The sequence below is a fragment of the Ambystoma mexicanum genome, chromosome 13 (genome assembly GCF_040938575.1).
Source record: "Ambystoma mexicanum isolate Mex_15411 chromosome 13, UKY_AmexF1_1, whole genome shotgun sequence".
In the NCBI taxonomy this organism is placed as follows: domain Eukaryota; kingdom Metazoa; phylum Chordata; class Amphibia; order Caudata; family Ambystomatidae; genus Ambystoma; species Ambystoma mexicanum.
In genome coordinates, this window is record NC_090938.1 from 802,167,010 (window position 1) to 802,184,257 (window position 17,248).

A 17,248-nucleotide genomic window follows, 5' to 3' on the forward strand; every position below is an offset into this window, starting at 1 on the left:
TGGAGAAGGAACAAGTTACTTAGCTGTAACTGTTGTTCTCCAGCATGGGTCTGGCATGGATTCACATGCGAACCCTCCCTCCTTCCCCTCTGCGGCTCTTCACTTTGTCATACTGCCACTTTACGTGCTACCAAATCTGAGGATGGCTGCCCGAGGAGGGGCTTGGGGAGAGGGCAGTCATTGGCTGGGGGCAGTCTGACCCAGAGATCAGTGATTGGTTACTACTAAAAGACAGATCAGAAAAGAAACTGATACTGATTTTTTATTCTTTACCGAGGATTCCCAGCCTGACGATGGGGAATATTCATGAGCATGTGAATCCATTCCAGACCCATGCTGGAGAACAGTTACAGGTAAGTAACTTGTTCCATGGCTGCCAGAGGAGGGGCTTAGGGAGAGGGCTGTCATTGGCTGGGGGCAGTATGACCGGGAGGACAGTGATTGATTTATGGAAGAAATAGTTTTGTAAGTGAAAGTTTTTCTTTTACCGAGGATTCCCATCCTGACGATGGGGAATAATCAGGAACATGTGAATCCATGCCAGACGCATGACTGAGAACAATTGTTACAGGTAAGTAGCTTGTTCCTTTCTGTCTCTGTTCTTAAAACCCCAAACATTTTGGCTTGTTTTTGATAATGCCCCATTTTTCCCCAGTGCATTCCTTCCAAATCTCAAAAGGGACACACATCTTCAATGTATGTGGGTTTATAGGGATCTGTATGGTGGGGCCGCGGGGCTGCGACCAAGTAACCTCTTTGTCTCCCTTGCCTGCAAGTTGACCCAGATAGGTGTACTTGTTTTGGTTAGTGGCATTGTACTCTTAATATAGTGATTGCGTGAGTCGTAGCAATTTAGATTTATTTAGAATCCCTCTTCCTTAAGGTTTGGAAATGTAGTGGGCAGGCATCTGTTCTTTGTTGCTATTTTGTGATTGATTGGGAACCAGGAAGTACCATGTCATGTCCTTTCCTAATGTGAGTTTAGACAGGTGCCTGCAGTGGTCTGGGATTTCTTTGGAGTCGAAATCTGGTCTAGTCACTTGCAAGATTTTATTGAATAATTTTGGTGGCCACAGCTCATTGGGTATATGCCAAAAGTTTTACTGGTGTACGAGTAGTGACTGGAGGCTAAGGCCATTTACCTCTCTGGTTTGGCCACAAATGGTGACCACACTACACCTTGCTTTAACTGGTGTGATTTGATCCTGAAGCTTTCCGAAAGACAGCTCACCCAGAGAGGACAGAAGATCTTCAATGGATCTTTTGGTTTCCAAGGAACCAGACAGTGAATCTCTTCTCTGATGGCCAGAAGGAACCTTGTTTGGTGCTTTTTTCCATAGATCCATTGGAGAGATTTGTTGCCCCAAAGACGTCTTTATCTTTCGTCACCTTTTAGTGCACCCCTGTGCTACTTGACCCTGGAATCGGGGCATGGCATCCTCTTGGTGTGGCTGTTGCCTCTGAAGAAACTTTGCTTGGAGAGCGAAGATACTGCTTTTTTCGCGTGTGCTCTTTGGTTCTTCCCACTGTGGGACAGGCATTGATTTGCATCCCTTGCCCAACTGGCTGACACCTGTGACCTTCCCTGTTGCTGGTCCAAGCCCCCTCTCTGCACACTCCACTAGGATGCAACTAAGAGACTCGAATTCTTAATTGGATCTTCAGCTTAATGTTCTCGTATTCTTCTGAAGTTGAGGTTCAGTCCTCCACGCGCTTTAGGGGACCTGTGCTGGCTCAGGACCATCTAGATGACCAAAACCGGGTTCTGAGGTTCCTTCTAGAGTAGGGATCTGAAACCTTTTGCTCTCCAGATGTTTTGGGCTACAGCTCCCATGATCCCTTTCCATTGACTAGACTGGCAGGGCCTGATGGGAGTTGCAGTCTAAAACATCTGGAGGGCCACAGGTTGCAGATTCTTGTTGTACAGGCCCTGGACCAGTGCTATTCCGAACAGAATTGTTTTGTTCTGTTGAATGCGTCTGCATACCATACTGACTCTAGGGCTTTGGTTCCTTTGTTTCATGGCTTTGGGCACATGTGCTAATCCTGGCCCCCTAGAACAGAACTTCTGTAGTTCTTCTGGTGACATTACCACACTGATTAAATATCCAGTGCTAAGGGGTGGTGTGTTAATCCTTGTGACTGGATTTCTCTCTAGGTGTTCTCTGGATCCCTCTTACCGCCTGCCAACCTTTTACTTAACTCCATTGGTTAAGATTGGCCTATAGCTTCCTTTGGACCAACATTGGGACATAGGGAATTCTTCCTACAGTTGACTGTGATTCTCATTTACAACTTCACTTGTACTTTAAGGACCTGTGCAAAAATGTCATCCTGTGAGATTGCTATTCTGTCATTTACCATACTCTGAAAAGCTTGCAGAATTGACTTTGTTTTATTGTCATTTACTTTTGCGCAACTTCATAATATACCGGTAAGATAGCTCAGCGGGTTGAGTGCTTGCTGCTGCAATCTGAGCGTGATCAGCAGGTCGCAGGTTCGAATCCCGGCAAGGCCAACTCAACCTTTCATCCTTCCGAGGATGATAAATGAGTACAAAATTCTGTTGGGTGATATTGTGTGTAAATAAGTGCTCTGTAAAGCGCTTTGGATTAAGGCGCTATATAAATAACACATCATTATTATAATAAAGCATATAATTTTACGGCTATATTGTGTGGACATTGCCTTACTCTATTTTGTTTACAGTACTTTTAAATCCGGCTTCTCATTCTGAAAGGTGCCATGACTGCACATCCAGATTGTCACTTGGAGAGTCGGCATAACTTGGAGGAAACACCTTGTAAACCAAGAGGGTTTATGCATCTTCCCTTCAAAAACAAGGCCTAAGAATAGCCTTAACATGTATTTCTATGGATTGTAAGAATTGTTACATTTTGCTCCTCACCAATGCCCTGTACAGGGGCATTGGTAGGTATTGAAAATGCAATCTGCAGAGGGCATCGCAGGAGCACTGTGGGTGGAACATGGATGTCCTAGAGAGAGCTGGGTACTGATGCACATCTGCAGAGCATGTTCCGCTAAAACAGGCATGCTGCAAAAATAACTTTGCAGCTAAGAAACCTTCAGCTTTTTACACTTGCTTAGTGGGCCAGGCCTCCACAGTTGGTATGAAGGATGTTTTTGAAAGTCGATCCTGGGGTCTTTTCTGTCATTGGTGAGCTGATTTCATTTTTGTGCCTACTGTGATAGAGCAACACTCGGGTTAATGAATTGACATCTAAAGGTTTCCTTTCTTCTCTTTACAGCAGTGTTGTGGAGGTGCACAGTATCAACTCTGACTCAGATGATGATGAAGCAAACCTCTCCTTAAACTTGCATGTCACCTGCGTTTCTCCACACAGCCCTGCACCTAGTGTAGACTCCACACAAGACTCCACCTTTCTCAGCCTTGTGACCAGCTCCTCATTCAGCTCCAGGCAGCAGCACAAAATCACAAAGGTATGAGATTAAATTCTGTGCCTTATGTGGATGTGGCTGAGCATCTGCTGTGTGTGAAGATGTGCAGGATTGGAATCAGCTGAGCTGTTACTGAGGAGGTACCAAAGCACCTGTGTGAGGAAGTAGCAGGCAAGGGATCCACTTTGTATAGGTAGATGCTGGCCTAGGAATCCGCTCTGTCAGGCTGAGTAACATCTTAGTCGCTTTGGGTCACCCGGGCCATCTAGGTGAGGAGGTGGCATACTGGGTATAAGAGTGAGACCGTGTGAAGAGATGTTGGACTGTGGATCTGTGCAGATTTCTGATGAAGTTTCAGCTTTGAGATCAGTGAACTGCACAAGCAGTTGCAAGCATGATGACATCTACCCAAGATCTAGTAGATGACAGTGGTGGGGCACCAGAGACTTGCAGATCTGATGGGGGAGGAACTATGTGATTTGGATAAGGCTGTGGCATGTTGTGCAGTGTGCTCTAAGCAGCTCTGGTGAAGTCAGTGTGTATGTAGTGCGAAGGTGCAATAGATTGAAAGGTGATTTTATTTGGGCTAGGGAAAGGTAGTTCGGGGGCTTTTGAGTAGCTTGGTTATTAATATGTATTGCTAGGCTGAACCAGTAGCATTACATCCCGCCGTCAAGCTGAAAGCAGCAGTCCTGTTTAGGGGTGTCGCAGTATTCGTTTTATGACGGTACGATAACCTTCTTGCCAAATGACGGTATATCATGGTTATCGCGGTATAGCAGGTGGAGTTAACTGATCTTAACAAATATTTTCTAAAAGGTCATAAATTGACAGATTTATCATCACAAACAAAATCAGGCACCCAGGGCCAGAATTGGGTTTTCAACATACTTTCCACTGAAATGCCTTGCTTCCACCAAACACAAACACACGTGTGGAGAGGAGAGGGGGTGGGGTGGAGGCCTGCTGCAACTGGCAAAGCAAACTGAAAAGCTTTTCTTAAGTGGTCATTTAGGCTTCTTGCTTCCCCACTGGCTACTGGTGAAGATGAACATGTTGCCATCTTGATAACCTGCATGCCACAGATCAATGGAGGCTGATGGTAGTATACGCTTGTGCGCACACACTTTGTTTTTACGTTACAGACTTTAGTTTACTTGCGGGCCAAAAGGTGTTCAGTAATCACTGACATGTTACCCTTTGGTATGGCAGCAGGGAATACCCACAGAGATGAGTGAATTTCGCAGTGTGACTTATTATATGTAAATTCAATGATAGAACCAGGGAAATCCCCCATTGCCATATGTTTAGAGAACATTATCCATTATAAATATATAAACCCCAAAGCCGCCACCCCAAAGTAAACCCTTTTCCTTCTTGGCACTGTATCTATTCTTCCTATTGCTAACATATTGATTTTGTGTAAGGCACGTGTGGTTTATGAAATGGCATTAAAAACTGCTCCAACTGAAACTACTTGGCAGACGGAACATCCAACAGTGCAAAACCAAGACTATGCAGCAATTGCTTACTGCAGCCTTTCCAAATAAGATTGAAAAGCACACTTAACGGTATGAATGGTATAACGGTATACACAATGTGACGGTTATTATTGTTCAATTAAGTGGTTCACGGTATCTTTAACGGTATACCGTTATACCGTTACATCCCTAGTCCTGTTATCCTTATGACTGCTGGAATCACCTGAAACAGTTAAGAGATGCTCTGCACAAGTTGCGATTAAAGTATAGTGACTTTATTATAGTCACACAAGCTGAGACTGCTTTAGCAGCGACCCCCAGCTGCTTGCCCACTCCAACTGGCACTCCATGGAACCCCCGACTCAAGTTCCTTGGTGATGCATATTCTCCAGCAGTGTAAAAGCATACCATTTGCACACTTGAACCTTATGTCCTGGGAGGATAGCTCGGCGATAACTTGCTCGCCTTGGAAGCAAGAGACACGGTGCAACGGTGGTTCGATCCCCGGGTCCACACTTAGAAACCTCAGGGTATTAAGCGCATTATAAATAAGCTATCCTATCATCATTATGTGAAGGCCAATGCATGAACCATAAATAAATGGCAAGAACATATTTACAGATTTAACTAATGACAAAGGTCAGCAGGAGATGCATTCCTAACACTTCCTTGCTGCCAGACTTCTACAAGACTAGACAAACTCAGCACTCAACCTTCCCCTTGCTGACCATACAACACCTTCCTTATAAGCCTAACGGCCACTCTCCTTGTTCCAAATGCCACTGCCTTTGACGAAAATAGAAGAATCTAGATATTTCACTACCTCCTTGGGTTCTGAGAATACAGAATGCCATTTCTTCACTTTCACCATCTTTACTTTGATCACATCAACCGGTACTAGCGTGAAATTCTTAGTCATTTTTCTTCGAAGGGATTGTGTCCTCCAACGTATTCCACATATATGACCGGTAATGTCCACAGCTGTGCTGCTTCGGAATTTTTTTGGCAGAGGGCGTCCTGCGTCGATGGCATCGATCCATTGTCCCTCAAGGGCCTCTGTCGAGGGTCGAGGTCACCGGATGTTATATATAGGACACGGCGCCCGTAGCCTCAGTTCAGTTTTTTCCGCAAATGTGTTTGCTTCGGAATCTCTGCGCACTCGATTCTTCGTGTACGATGTCTTCATCTTCTACTACCCCGAAGTCGGGCTTTAAAAAATATTGGGACTGCGGTTCGAAGATGTCCATCACGGACCCGCATGGCATTTGCCTCTGGTGCCTCGGCGAAAGCCACGCCACCGCCTGCGAGGATTGCCAGTCCCTGACGTCTAAGGCCTTGCGGGAACGTAAGGGGAAATGGAAGGTAGGTAGGTAGGTAGGTAGGCTGTCTAAGCCCCGTAAATCGAAGTCTGCTGGGCTTTTGACCGATGACTCGAGGGGCGACTTAGGGGGTCTTAGTCTAGGAGTGGTTCCCGCCATTCCTCTGCCTCGTCGAGGCATTCTAGGAAGCGCCGTCACCGGTCGATTTCCCCGTCAGAGGAGGACTCCGCCAGACGGTTGACTTGTCCCACCAAGTCTTCGTCGCCGGCCGAATGGGATGCATTCCGCCAGCCGATGTTAGCGATTTTCGAGCCGCAAGGCACAGTACCTGCCGCGCCTTCGAAAGGAGCCGGCGGGGAACGGGCTAGGTCCACCACTCGCATGCCTTTGGGCTTGGGCGGTCGGCGCGATCATTGGGAGCTGTCGAGGTCCTGCTCGGACAAGGGAGATCGCCATAGCCGTGCCAGGTCCTGGTCCTCGATGACATCGAGACCGTCAGAACCTGTGAAGCCTTCCAAGAAGACATTGGCGCTGTGTCCGTGGAGGGACACACTCGGGGCTCCGTCCTCGGGAGAAGTCCTCAATGCCGTCGGCGCATCGGTAGATGCCGATTCCTTTGGCGCCCTCAACGCCGTTTGTGGAGGATTTGACGGAGGTGCCCCTGAGGGCTGTGGAACCTCAGAGGAAGGCTGCCAGTAGGTCTGAGGCCTGTTTTTGAGCCCTATTCTTTTCCACCTCCTAGATTGGAGTTTTTCCAACCTTTACAGGAGATTTCAGAGGTTGAGGAACTGTCTGATGAGGAGATGGCATTGCCTGTGCCTCCAGATGTCCCTGATGACCTTTTGTCTGGGCATACTCAGATGGAGGAACTCAGTCAGTCATTGCATGACGCTAGTAGCCTTGACACCTCTCCGGAGGTGGAGTTTGGCCGACCTGAGCCTGGGGCGCATGCAGATTCCTCCTATCGGCGTCCCATGTCAAGGGTGACAGAATACTTGAGGTGGTCTGCTCCACCTGTTGAGTTTGCGCAGGATGATTTGACGGACATTCTGGATCAAGGTCCGCCCACGGACCTGGTGTTTCACATGGCTTTGTAAAGCAGGGTGGCGGCGGCTTGGACTGCTCCGGAGTGTCTACCGGCAGTTAATAAGTCTCTTCCGAAGAAATACCGCCCATCCAATAGTTACTCTAGAGAGTTTGGTGGTGCAGGCGGCTACAGCCTCCTCGAAGCAGGCTGCATACCCTACCATCCCTCCTGATAGGGATGATAAGCGCTTTGATGGTTGGGCGAAGAAGGTATTTTCGGCTGGGGGGTATGGCATTGAAGTCGGCCAACTCCACTTGTGCCTTAGCGAGATTTACACACACTTTGTGGATCTGCGCGTATTTGACGGCTGAGCATATTCCAGAAGGGGAAGAAAGGGATGGTTTTCTAGCCCTCGTGCAAGACGGCAAGGATGCCATGTGCGAATCCCTTCAGTCGGGTTTGGACACGGCAGACTGTGTCAGCCGGTCCATGGCTGCGAGCACCATGATCCGCAGGTTTGCGTGGTTGCGGAAGTCGGGGTTTGCTCCTGATGTGCAATCCTGGTTTCTGAACATGCCCTTTGATGGGGATCATCTGTTTGGCAGCAAGGCTGACGAGAGCCTTGAGAGGTTGTAGACCGCCAAAGCTGCAGCAAAGTCTTTGAGCGCTGCAGTACGTCAACCTCCGCCTTTTCGTCATAGAGGACAGCAATGGAGGGGAGGTTCCTTTCGGTACTACTCTTCCTTTGGTAGATCGAGAGGAGCTGCCAGTCAAAGGGGCCACCGTAGGAGTACCTGGGGTGGAAAGCAAGGTACTCGAGGTGCCAAAGCCGCTTGGGCAGTTGCTGCTTTGCCCTCAGGCGCAGCCGCGTCTGCTCAGTCATGAGGCCATGTGCCATGGTTCGCCGGTTGGGGGCAGACTTGCGCAGCATCTTGGAGATTGGTGGGCCATTACTTCAGATGTGTGGGTTCTGGAGATCATAGCCCACGGCTACTGTCTTCTCTTCTGACAGAGGCCTCACGACAATCCACTGGGGAAGCTCTCTTTGAAGCGTCTGGATCCGCTCCTTGTGCAGGAAATCCTATCCCTGCTGGAGAAGGGTGCCATAGAACTGGTGCCTGTAGCGGAGAAGAACAAGGGATTGTATTCCCCTTATTTTTTGATCCCGAAAAAAGACGGGGGGTTGAGACCCATCATGGACTTTCGTTGATTGAACAACCTCCTCAGGAAGGACAAGTTCAAGATGGTAACTCTCAAGTCCTCCAGGTCCTTCAACTTCAGGATTGGTTGGTGTCTCTGGACCTCAAGGATGCTTACTTTAACGTGCCGATTCATCCTAAGCACAGGAAGAACCTGAGGTTTGCGGTTGGCGACTCGCATTTTCAGTTTCGGGTCCTGCCGTTCGGATTGACCTCTGCCTGAGGGTCTTCACCAAGCTGATGGTGGTGGTGGTGGCAGCGTATCTCAGGAAAGGGGGGGATTCACGTCTACCCCTACCTGGACGATTGGTTGAACAGGGCGCGCTCTCCCTACCAAGCCCTGCATCATCTGCCCGTCACCTGCCACTCCCTTCACAAGCTGGGCTTCTCCCTCCATTTAAAGAAGTAAAATTTGACACCTACCCAGCGGCTCCAATACATCGGAGCAGTGTTCGACACATCCCTGAGGCAGTGTTCGCCTCCCCAGGTGAGGGCTCATCACATTCTGCAGATGGTGGACAAGTTTCAACGTGCCCAGAGTCTCCCGGCGTTCGTGTTCTTGAGGTTGCTCGGCCTCATGGCATCCTGCATTTTCCTTGCGACAGAGGCCAGGCTGAGGATGAGATCTCTGCAGTGGGCTCAGTTCTGCGGCAGGATGTCAGATCCCGTTCAGATTCTGACCTCAGACGCCCAGGATCTTCTATGGTGGGCCGTCGAAGGCAATCTGATGAAGGGAGCACCATTTTGGCAACCATGGCCGGAGGTGATGATCGTGACGGACGCATCCCTCCCAGGGTGGGCGCTCATGCCAACGAGTTGACAGCCAGCGGTCGTTCGACTCTGTCGGAGTCGAGACTCCACATCAATCTGTTAGAGCTGTGGGCCGTCAAGCTAGCCCTGAAGGCTTTTCTGCCCTCTGTGCAGGGGTAGAATGTCCTGATTATGACTAACAATACAGTGGCCATGGACTACCTCAACAAAAAAGGGGGGGCAGGGTCACTCCCGTTGTGCAGGGAGGCGATGCAGCTCTGGTTCGGCGCCATCCAGCAGGAAATTTCGATCTCGGCAGTTCATCTCGCCAGAGACGAAAACGCGGCGGCGGAAGCTCTGAGCAGGCAGAGCATGGTCTCTCACAACCCCAAAAGTGGATCTCTTCGCCACCAGTGTGAACCAAAAGTGCGAGATATCCTGCTTGCGGGAATTTCTCCTAAGAGGAGCCTTGGGGGACGCGTTCGTAGTGGAGTGGTCCTTCCCACTGCTGTACGCGTTTCCTCCAGTCCCTGTCATTCCGCAAGTGTTGCAGAGGTTACGGAGGTTCGGTTCCCGAATGATCCTCATTGCTCCGGCATGGGCCAGGAGAGCGTGGTACCCGGACCTTCTAGACATGTCCATCTGCCCTCCACGCCGTCTTCCCTACCGAGACGATCTGCTCTCATGGGAGTGGGGGTCGGGTTCTCCATCCAGAGGTCAAGTCTCTCAGCCTTCATGATTGGTATCTGAAAGGTTGAGGAATAAGGATTGGGACATCCCCGAAGATGTGATGGAGGTGTTGCTTTCGGCCAGAAGACCCGCTATGAAATCTCTGTACCGTTGCCGCTGGAGAAAGTTCTGTGACTGGTGCAGGGTCCAGAATGTGGATCCTTTCCAATGTTCCATTCCTTTGGTTTGTCTTTTTTGCTTTCTTTAGCCCACAAGGGCGGGCCTGCAAGTGGGTACCATTAAGGGTTACCTGGCGGCACTGTCTGTTTAAGCACTCGTCTGAGGAATGTTCTTATTTTAAGATTCCTTTGATTTCCGAGTTTCTAAAAGGGCTAACTAATGCCTTTCCAGGTGCCGGGATGGGATTTGAATTTGGTTTTAAAGTTCCTAATGGGAGCTCCGTTTGAACCCTTACATTCTTGTCCGTTGTGACTGTTGTCCTTTAAAACTGTTTTTCGTTGCAGTTACTTCCGCACGCAGAGTGAGTTAGTTGCAGGCACTTTCTGCCAAGCCACCCTTTACTGTTTTCGATAAGGACAGGGTTGTCCTGCGGGTGTGGCCTTCTTTTCTTCCGAAGGTTGTGTCTGAATTCAATTTGAGCCAGAAGGTGATTCTTCTGGCGTTTTATCCTCCTCCACATCCTGGTAAGGAAGAGGAGAGGCTCCATAGGTTGGATCCTCGGCGAGCTTTGAGTTTCTATCTCACGGATGTCCCAGGTCAGAGTGGACGATCTGCTCTTTGTTGGTTATGCTGGAAGGTGCTTGGATCGGGCTGTTTCCAGGCCGACCATGTCCAGATGGATCATTTTGAAGATCTGAGTGTTACCGTTTGGTGGGAAAGGACCCTCCAATAGGCTAACAGGCTCACTCTACTAGGGGTTTGGCTGCCTCCACTGCTCTACGCAGGGGCATTCATATTTGCAAAGCAGCCACATGGGCCTCTGTCCATACTTTTGTGAGACACTATTCCTTGGACTCCAACCATGGGCAGGATTTGGCCTTTGGTAAGGCAGTCCTCTATTCAGTCATTTGATTGGGAATTCTAAAATTGTAAATCATTTTCCCACCTCCATAAGTTGGTACTGCTTTGGGAGTCTGTCATAGATGTGGAATACGCAGAGGACCCAATCCCCTCGAAGGAGTTACTTACCCTATCTGGTAATGTTTTTTCAATGGGATGTTCCTCAGACGTATTCCACATCGCCCTCCCAGTCTGCCGCTCTACTGAATTTCCTATGCGTGTGCAGCTTACATTTCTGCAAGGTTTTCTGCAGTCGTACTGTCAGGAGATTGGTGCCACAATTTCTGGGAAAAAACTACAACTGAGGGTACGGGCGCCGTGCGTCCTATATATAACATCCGGTGACGTCGACCCTCGACAAAGGCCCTCGAGGGACAACAGATCAACGCCATCGACGCAGGACGCCCTCTGCCGAAAATGTTCTGAAGCAGCACAGCTGTGGACATTACCTGTCATAGATGTGGAATACGTCGGAGGAACATCCCATCGAAGGAACGTTACCAGATATGGTAAGTAACTAATTCTTGTCAAATCTCATCTAAGACATGGGTCCACTGACAATCTTGCTCGCTCCAGCCTTGGCTGATCTTTTGCCTCTGTAGTCTTCCAACATCTCTTAAGCACTCCCTTGTGCACCCTCTGCTTAAGAAAACCTCTGCCGACCCCTTCGAATCTGGCAAACTACCACCCTATCTTTATCGCCCCCATTCTTGGGCAAACTCCTGGAGAAGCGTGCTATCTCTCAGTTCACCCTCTACACTGAATCTGTGGGTTGCCTCCCCGACCATCAGTCTGGCTTTGGAGCAGTCTCACAAATGGTCTACTCAGAAATCTCAACTTTTGTATCTGACCTATCCCTTCTTTCTCCCAGTGTTTTCTGGCCCCGTCATTATACTGAAACTGCCCTAACTTCTGTACTCCACTCTCTCCTCACTGCCCGTTACTCGAAACAATCTTCTGTTCTTATTCGTCTTGATATCTCTGCTGCTTTCGACAGTGGATCATTCTTTGCTTCTTGACTTTCTTCTTTTGATGGCTTTGTGCTATCCTGGTTTTCTTCCTACTCATCCAATTGAACTTTGTTTCTTGGGCTGGTAACACCTCTACATCCCGTGCTCTAGATCGGGAGTCCCACAAGGGTCTGTCCATGGGCCTTTTCTCTTCTCCTTATACACTTCCTTTCTTGCTCCTATTATCTAATCTTTTGGTGTATCTCACCATTTATATGCTGACGACACTCGGCTCTTTTCTTTTCTTCCTTCTCATGATATTCATCTCACTCTTTCATCTTGCCTCACTGCCATTAAATCATGGATGACTTCCAACTTTCTTACTCTAACCCACGGAAAGACCAAAGTCCTTTTCTTTCCCGCACATACTCTTCCATCCCTTTTCCTTCTCCTGCTATCTCATTTCCTCCCTCTGATCTTTCTTTCTACCCTACGGCCCGCAACCTCAGCCTCTATTTCGACTCCAATCTGTCCTTTGCCCACCATATCTCGCTCACCTCACGTGCCTGTCGGTTCCATCTTTACAATATTCGTAAGATTCTCCCGTTGCTTACTTTTCACGCTGCTAAACTCCTGGTCTCTTCGTTAGTCTTGTCTCTTCTATTGCTCTGGCTTATTCTTTGTTTTTCCCTCCTCACGTCTTGCCCCTCTCAAATCAATTTCTCATTCCTCTATTGGTTCTTTGTCTGCTTTTTTATCGTGACTCAATTTCTTCTGCTCTTGACTTTGGTTGGCTTTCCTTTAACTCTCAGCTTAACTACAACTTCCTTTGTCTAGTGTTCAAATCTCTTTATGGACAAGCCCTCGGCCTCTTCGGTCTGCTAATCTTTTTCGACTCATTGTTTCCCGTCCCCTTGTCCACAATCTTGTTTTTGTTCCTTCCAAATTCTTGCCCTTTTTCACTGGAATCTCCTTCCGCTATCTCTCTGCTCTATTAGCACCTATATTCTTTCGCTCTTCCTTAAAAACGTACTTCCGTCAATCACCTGTTTGATTGTGAGCTGGTGACTCTGAACAACATGTTTCTACTGCTATTTTTATGTACCACTGTTTCTTTGTGACACGCTTTGGCTAAAAGCGCTTACTCCTACGTCCCGTCCCTCCATACTTAGGGGACATTCCTCCGTCCTGTGAGACGGGACCAGAGCACTTTGTAAAAGCATCCAAAAAAAGTGCAAATTATTTTAGTCCTTCCTCTTTGTACGCGCGGTACGGCACGCAGCCGTAACCCCGCCCATTTTAGCTCCACCCCACGCATCGCCCATCAGTCCTTTTCTCCGCTCGTTCGGGACTGGACGCACTTAAATCTGCGGAAGAATTTCTTCCTTTTTTCTTCCTCTCTGGCTCTCGCTAGCGATAGTAGTCTATCTTTTAAACTAGACTTTCCAAATTGTAACTCTTGTCAGCGGAGCTTCGCAAGGGTGGACCCCCCCCCCATCCTTTGTTTAGAGTGCTTGGATCCCCATAACCGTTGGGACGCCTGTTTCTATTGTGATTCCTTTTCGGTCCGGGCCCTTAAACTTCGGTTAGAGTGGTGGGAGGAGGTTTTTCAGCGCACTCCTACGCATTTTCAATCCTTCATCGACAAAAAAAAGAAATGCCCGGTGAGTAATTTACTTTTCAGAGCACCCCGACCGGGGGACTCCTTCCTGGGGTCTTCCCGGGCCAGGAGGTGCGTCGACCGCTCTGTCACCAGGGCTTGCCCTGAGGTGCCTTCTGGGACTAAAGTGTACCAGAGTTTTCTCCAAGGGTCTCCGTAATGGGCCTGTGGACACCGGAGTACAATCCGAGGCCCCTCCTGTGGGGGCTGTGTAGACCTAGTTCTAATGAATCATGGGGTACCAGAGCTTGCTCCGAGGCCCCCTTATCGGCTTCCCCCAAAAGTACCAGGGTGCGCCCGAGGCCCCGGCTGGGCTTGCTAAAACACAACGTATGTTCGAGGCCCGCTGTGAAGAGGCTTCTACCGGACTCGGGTCCGAGGTCTCTCGTACAGAGGCTAAGGTAATCAACAGTTCTGAGAGGCCTGAGACGGCTTTATCGGTGAAAGGTTTTTCTCACCGGTCCCACTCTAGTGGCGACACCAGAACCGTTGAGGGGGCAAGGGGTGAGCTTTTGAATTGAAGTTCCTCCCTTACTGGCAGTGCTGAGGTCCTTCCTGTGAAGGCTAGTTTGGCTATTGGTATGTCGTAGAAACAATTCAGGCCGCATAGTACCGGTTCGGCCGAGGTTCCTTGTGTAAAGGCTAAAATGAAGACCCCCCGATCCATCGGCGGGGACCCCTGCTTCACTTCCACTTGTGCCGCAGTTCCCCCCTGGTGATGGCAAAATGGCGCCCGTTCCCGCCACAACCACAGCAGCCATTTTGGGCGCTTCCCCTACAACTAGGCCATCGGCCATAAGTGTCGGGTTTGGTACTGTTTGTGAACATAAGGTTCCTTGTGCGCATCCCTTTCGTCCAGTTTACGACTGCTACGCTCGGATGCCTCTTCCGCACAACATCTCGCTGTCTGTGGGTTCGGCGCCCTTGATTTATGTAGACACATCTGGGGATGGGCCTGTTTGGCAACCCGCCCTTCTGCGTCCCTGGAATTATCCTCCTCATGAGAGGCCTCCTCTGGCAGCTCCAAAGCCTTCTCCGAAGGACGCCTTTTTCGGCAAGTTTCAGACGCTCATGCGTATCAACCCCATCAGGGAGTATTTCAAGGGTCTTTTTAAGGAAATATACCCGCCTCTGGCTCCACCCGCGCCTCCGGTGGTTCCGCCGGCACCGCCTTTGCATGTGGTGCCTCCCCCTACCCTTCCGCCCTTGCCCCCGTTTCCCCGGTGGACAAGGCGGTGCCTGACGTAGTTCAGCAAGACCCTGACCTGTCGGATGATGCGCAGGGCGATTGGACGGCGAAGACCAGCCCCGCTCTATTGGAGCTTTCCACGACCGGGTGCTGGACATGATTTGTCTATTGGATGTTCCAGTGCCCGAGGCACCTGCTCCGCAGGATGGTGTGCTTTCGGGGGCGTTCACCTTAACTCCTTCGGAGCGTACCGGCTTGTTCTTGCAGAAGGACGTTTTGGCCGAGGTCCGTAGAGTCTGGGAGAAGCCACACTCTGGACTTTTCATCAATAAGAAAATTGACGCGCGTTACAGGCTGCATTCTTCAGAAGAGGTGGCCCTAGCATCTTGTCCGCCACCCCCTCCTCCACGGTGGTAGCTGCGGCCACTTTATAGTCCAGGCCTGCAGCATCCTCTTCTATGACGCCTACTCAGGTCCTGGGGAAAGAGGACAAGCCCCTCGACTCCCTTGGGAAGAAGGTTTTTGCTAACTTGGCCCTGCAGCTCCGGCAGGCCAATGCAGAATTGGTGTTAGCGGGGGCGAATTTGAAAATGTGGAAAGATCTGTCGGAATTCGAGGCATTGATTCCGATCGAGAAGCTGAAGGACTTTAAGGCGGGATTGTCCGATGCCAGGGTTTTGGCCCAGGATCTGCTGGAGGCCGCGGCTCATCACATCGACACTTCGGCTCAGGGCCTTATGCTGGGAGTTGATACCTCTCGACAGGCGTGGTTGCATGCCACCAAGTTCTCAAAGGAGGTGCAGGACAAGGTGTTGGACCTGCCGTTTGATGGTAAGGAGCTTTCCATTCCACAACGGATGTGGAGCCGACCAAAACGAAGGACAGCACCCAGACAGCTAAGTCCTTGTCCGTCCCGGTTAAAACTCCTTTTAGAACCCAGAGACCTTTGTCGCAAAGCCGGCCCTCCTCTGGCTTCAGAGGGTTTCTAGATCGGAAATCCCGCAGAGCGGATACCCCTTCAGGTAATAACTGCCGGAGGCAGCAACGGACTGTTTTTTCTCCCGCTCCTCAGCCTCCTCCTCAGGTTCAGGTGGTAACACCACTGAAAAGCCTGCCAAATGATGGTTCTCCGCGCTCACAGAAGACCCCGGTGCAAGGACACATTGCGTCTCATTGGGAGGTGTGGCAGACCATCACCGAGGACCGGTGGGTCCCTTACCCCCTACCCCACCCTTCAACCCTCCTTTCCAACAGTCGGGGGTCGTCCTTCCTAAAAGCCGAGGTTCAGAAACTGCTGGACCTCAGAGCTGTGGAACCCGTTCCCCTTGAGGAACGAAGGGAGGGATTCTACTTCCAGCTGTTTACGGTGCTCAAACCCAACCAGGCTGGCCTGTGCACCATCCTAGACCTTTCCCAGTTCAATCTTTTCCTACCCCCAAGAGAAATTCAAGATTGTCACACCCGGCCAGATACGTTCCTCTTTGCAGATGGGCGATTGGCTCAGCGTGGTGGACCTTCAGGATGCGTACATGCATATTCTGATCTGGAATCCACACAGGAGATATCTCCGTTTCTCTCTGGGGAGAGGAGCACTTCCAGTTTTGAGTGCTTCCTTTTGGCCTCAGCTCGGCGCCACGTGTCTTCACGAAGATGTCGGTGATTGCGGCCTATCTTCGTCTGCAGGGTATCTATGTGTATCCGTATTTGGACGACTGGCTCTTACACAACCCTTGCCCGTTGAAAGCCGCGTGCAATCTCCAGTCTCTCTTTCAGCTCCTGTTCCATCTTGGGCTGTCGGTGAACTGGCGGCATTCTTCCATGACTGTCTCGCAGGACTTGATTTTCCTGGGTTTTCGCTGGAACACTATCGACTGCAGTGTGTACCTGACCGGGGACAGAATAGAGGATCTGTTGGCCACGTGTCAGATATTTGCGCAGTCAGAGAGCATGTCAGCCTGGTGGCGCCAGAGGCTTCTGGGCCTCATGGCCTTGTGCGTATTAGCTCTTCCTCTTGCTCGTCTCAAGTTAAGGCGTACTCGGGTGGCTCTTCGGAGTTCTATGCGTGAGGCTGTGGATCCGGACTCCAAGTTGATATTGATTCTGGCTTCCATGAGAGCGCAGGTCTCGGATCTTTGGTCGCCTCAGGACAAGTTCCTCCACATAAATCATCTGGAACTTCTGGCGATCTTCCTAGCGCTCAAGGCGTTCAGACCGATCATTGCCAACAAAGTGGTCCGTATCTGCATGGACAATGTGGTGTCAATGTATTACATCAACAAGCAAGGGGGTACCAAGTCTCCCCCTCTTGTGGACTTGTCCATCCAGATTTGGGAGTGGGCGGTTCGTCATCGTGTCTGGCTAGTTGCAGTACACCTTCCGGGCCAGCTGAATGTCACGGCAGATGCCCTCAGACGGCGGATGATGGTCAGCTACGAGTCGGACTTGAAGGCGGAGATCCTCTCATGGGTTTTTCCTGCGTTGGGGCACTCCAGAAGTGGACCTCT

The 17,248-nt window shown here is 50.0% G+C and overlaps 1 protein-coding gene across 3 annotated transcripts in view; it reads left to right on the top strand.

Moving 5' to 3' along the window:
* The window catches only part of DAXX (death domain associated protein), a 281,310-nt gene that overhangs the window by 231,661 nt on the left and 32,401 nt on the right, over positions 1 to 17,248 (top strand). For all 3 annotated transcript variants that reach the window (XM_069635217.1, XM_069635216.1, XM_069635218.1), the window contains exon 7: positions 3,270 to 3,462. In XM_069635217.1, coding sequence (XP_069491318.1) covers positions 3,270 to 3,462 — 193 coding nt within the window. The remainder of the gene's footprint in view (positions 1 to 3,269; positions 3,463 to 17,248) is intronic.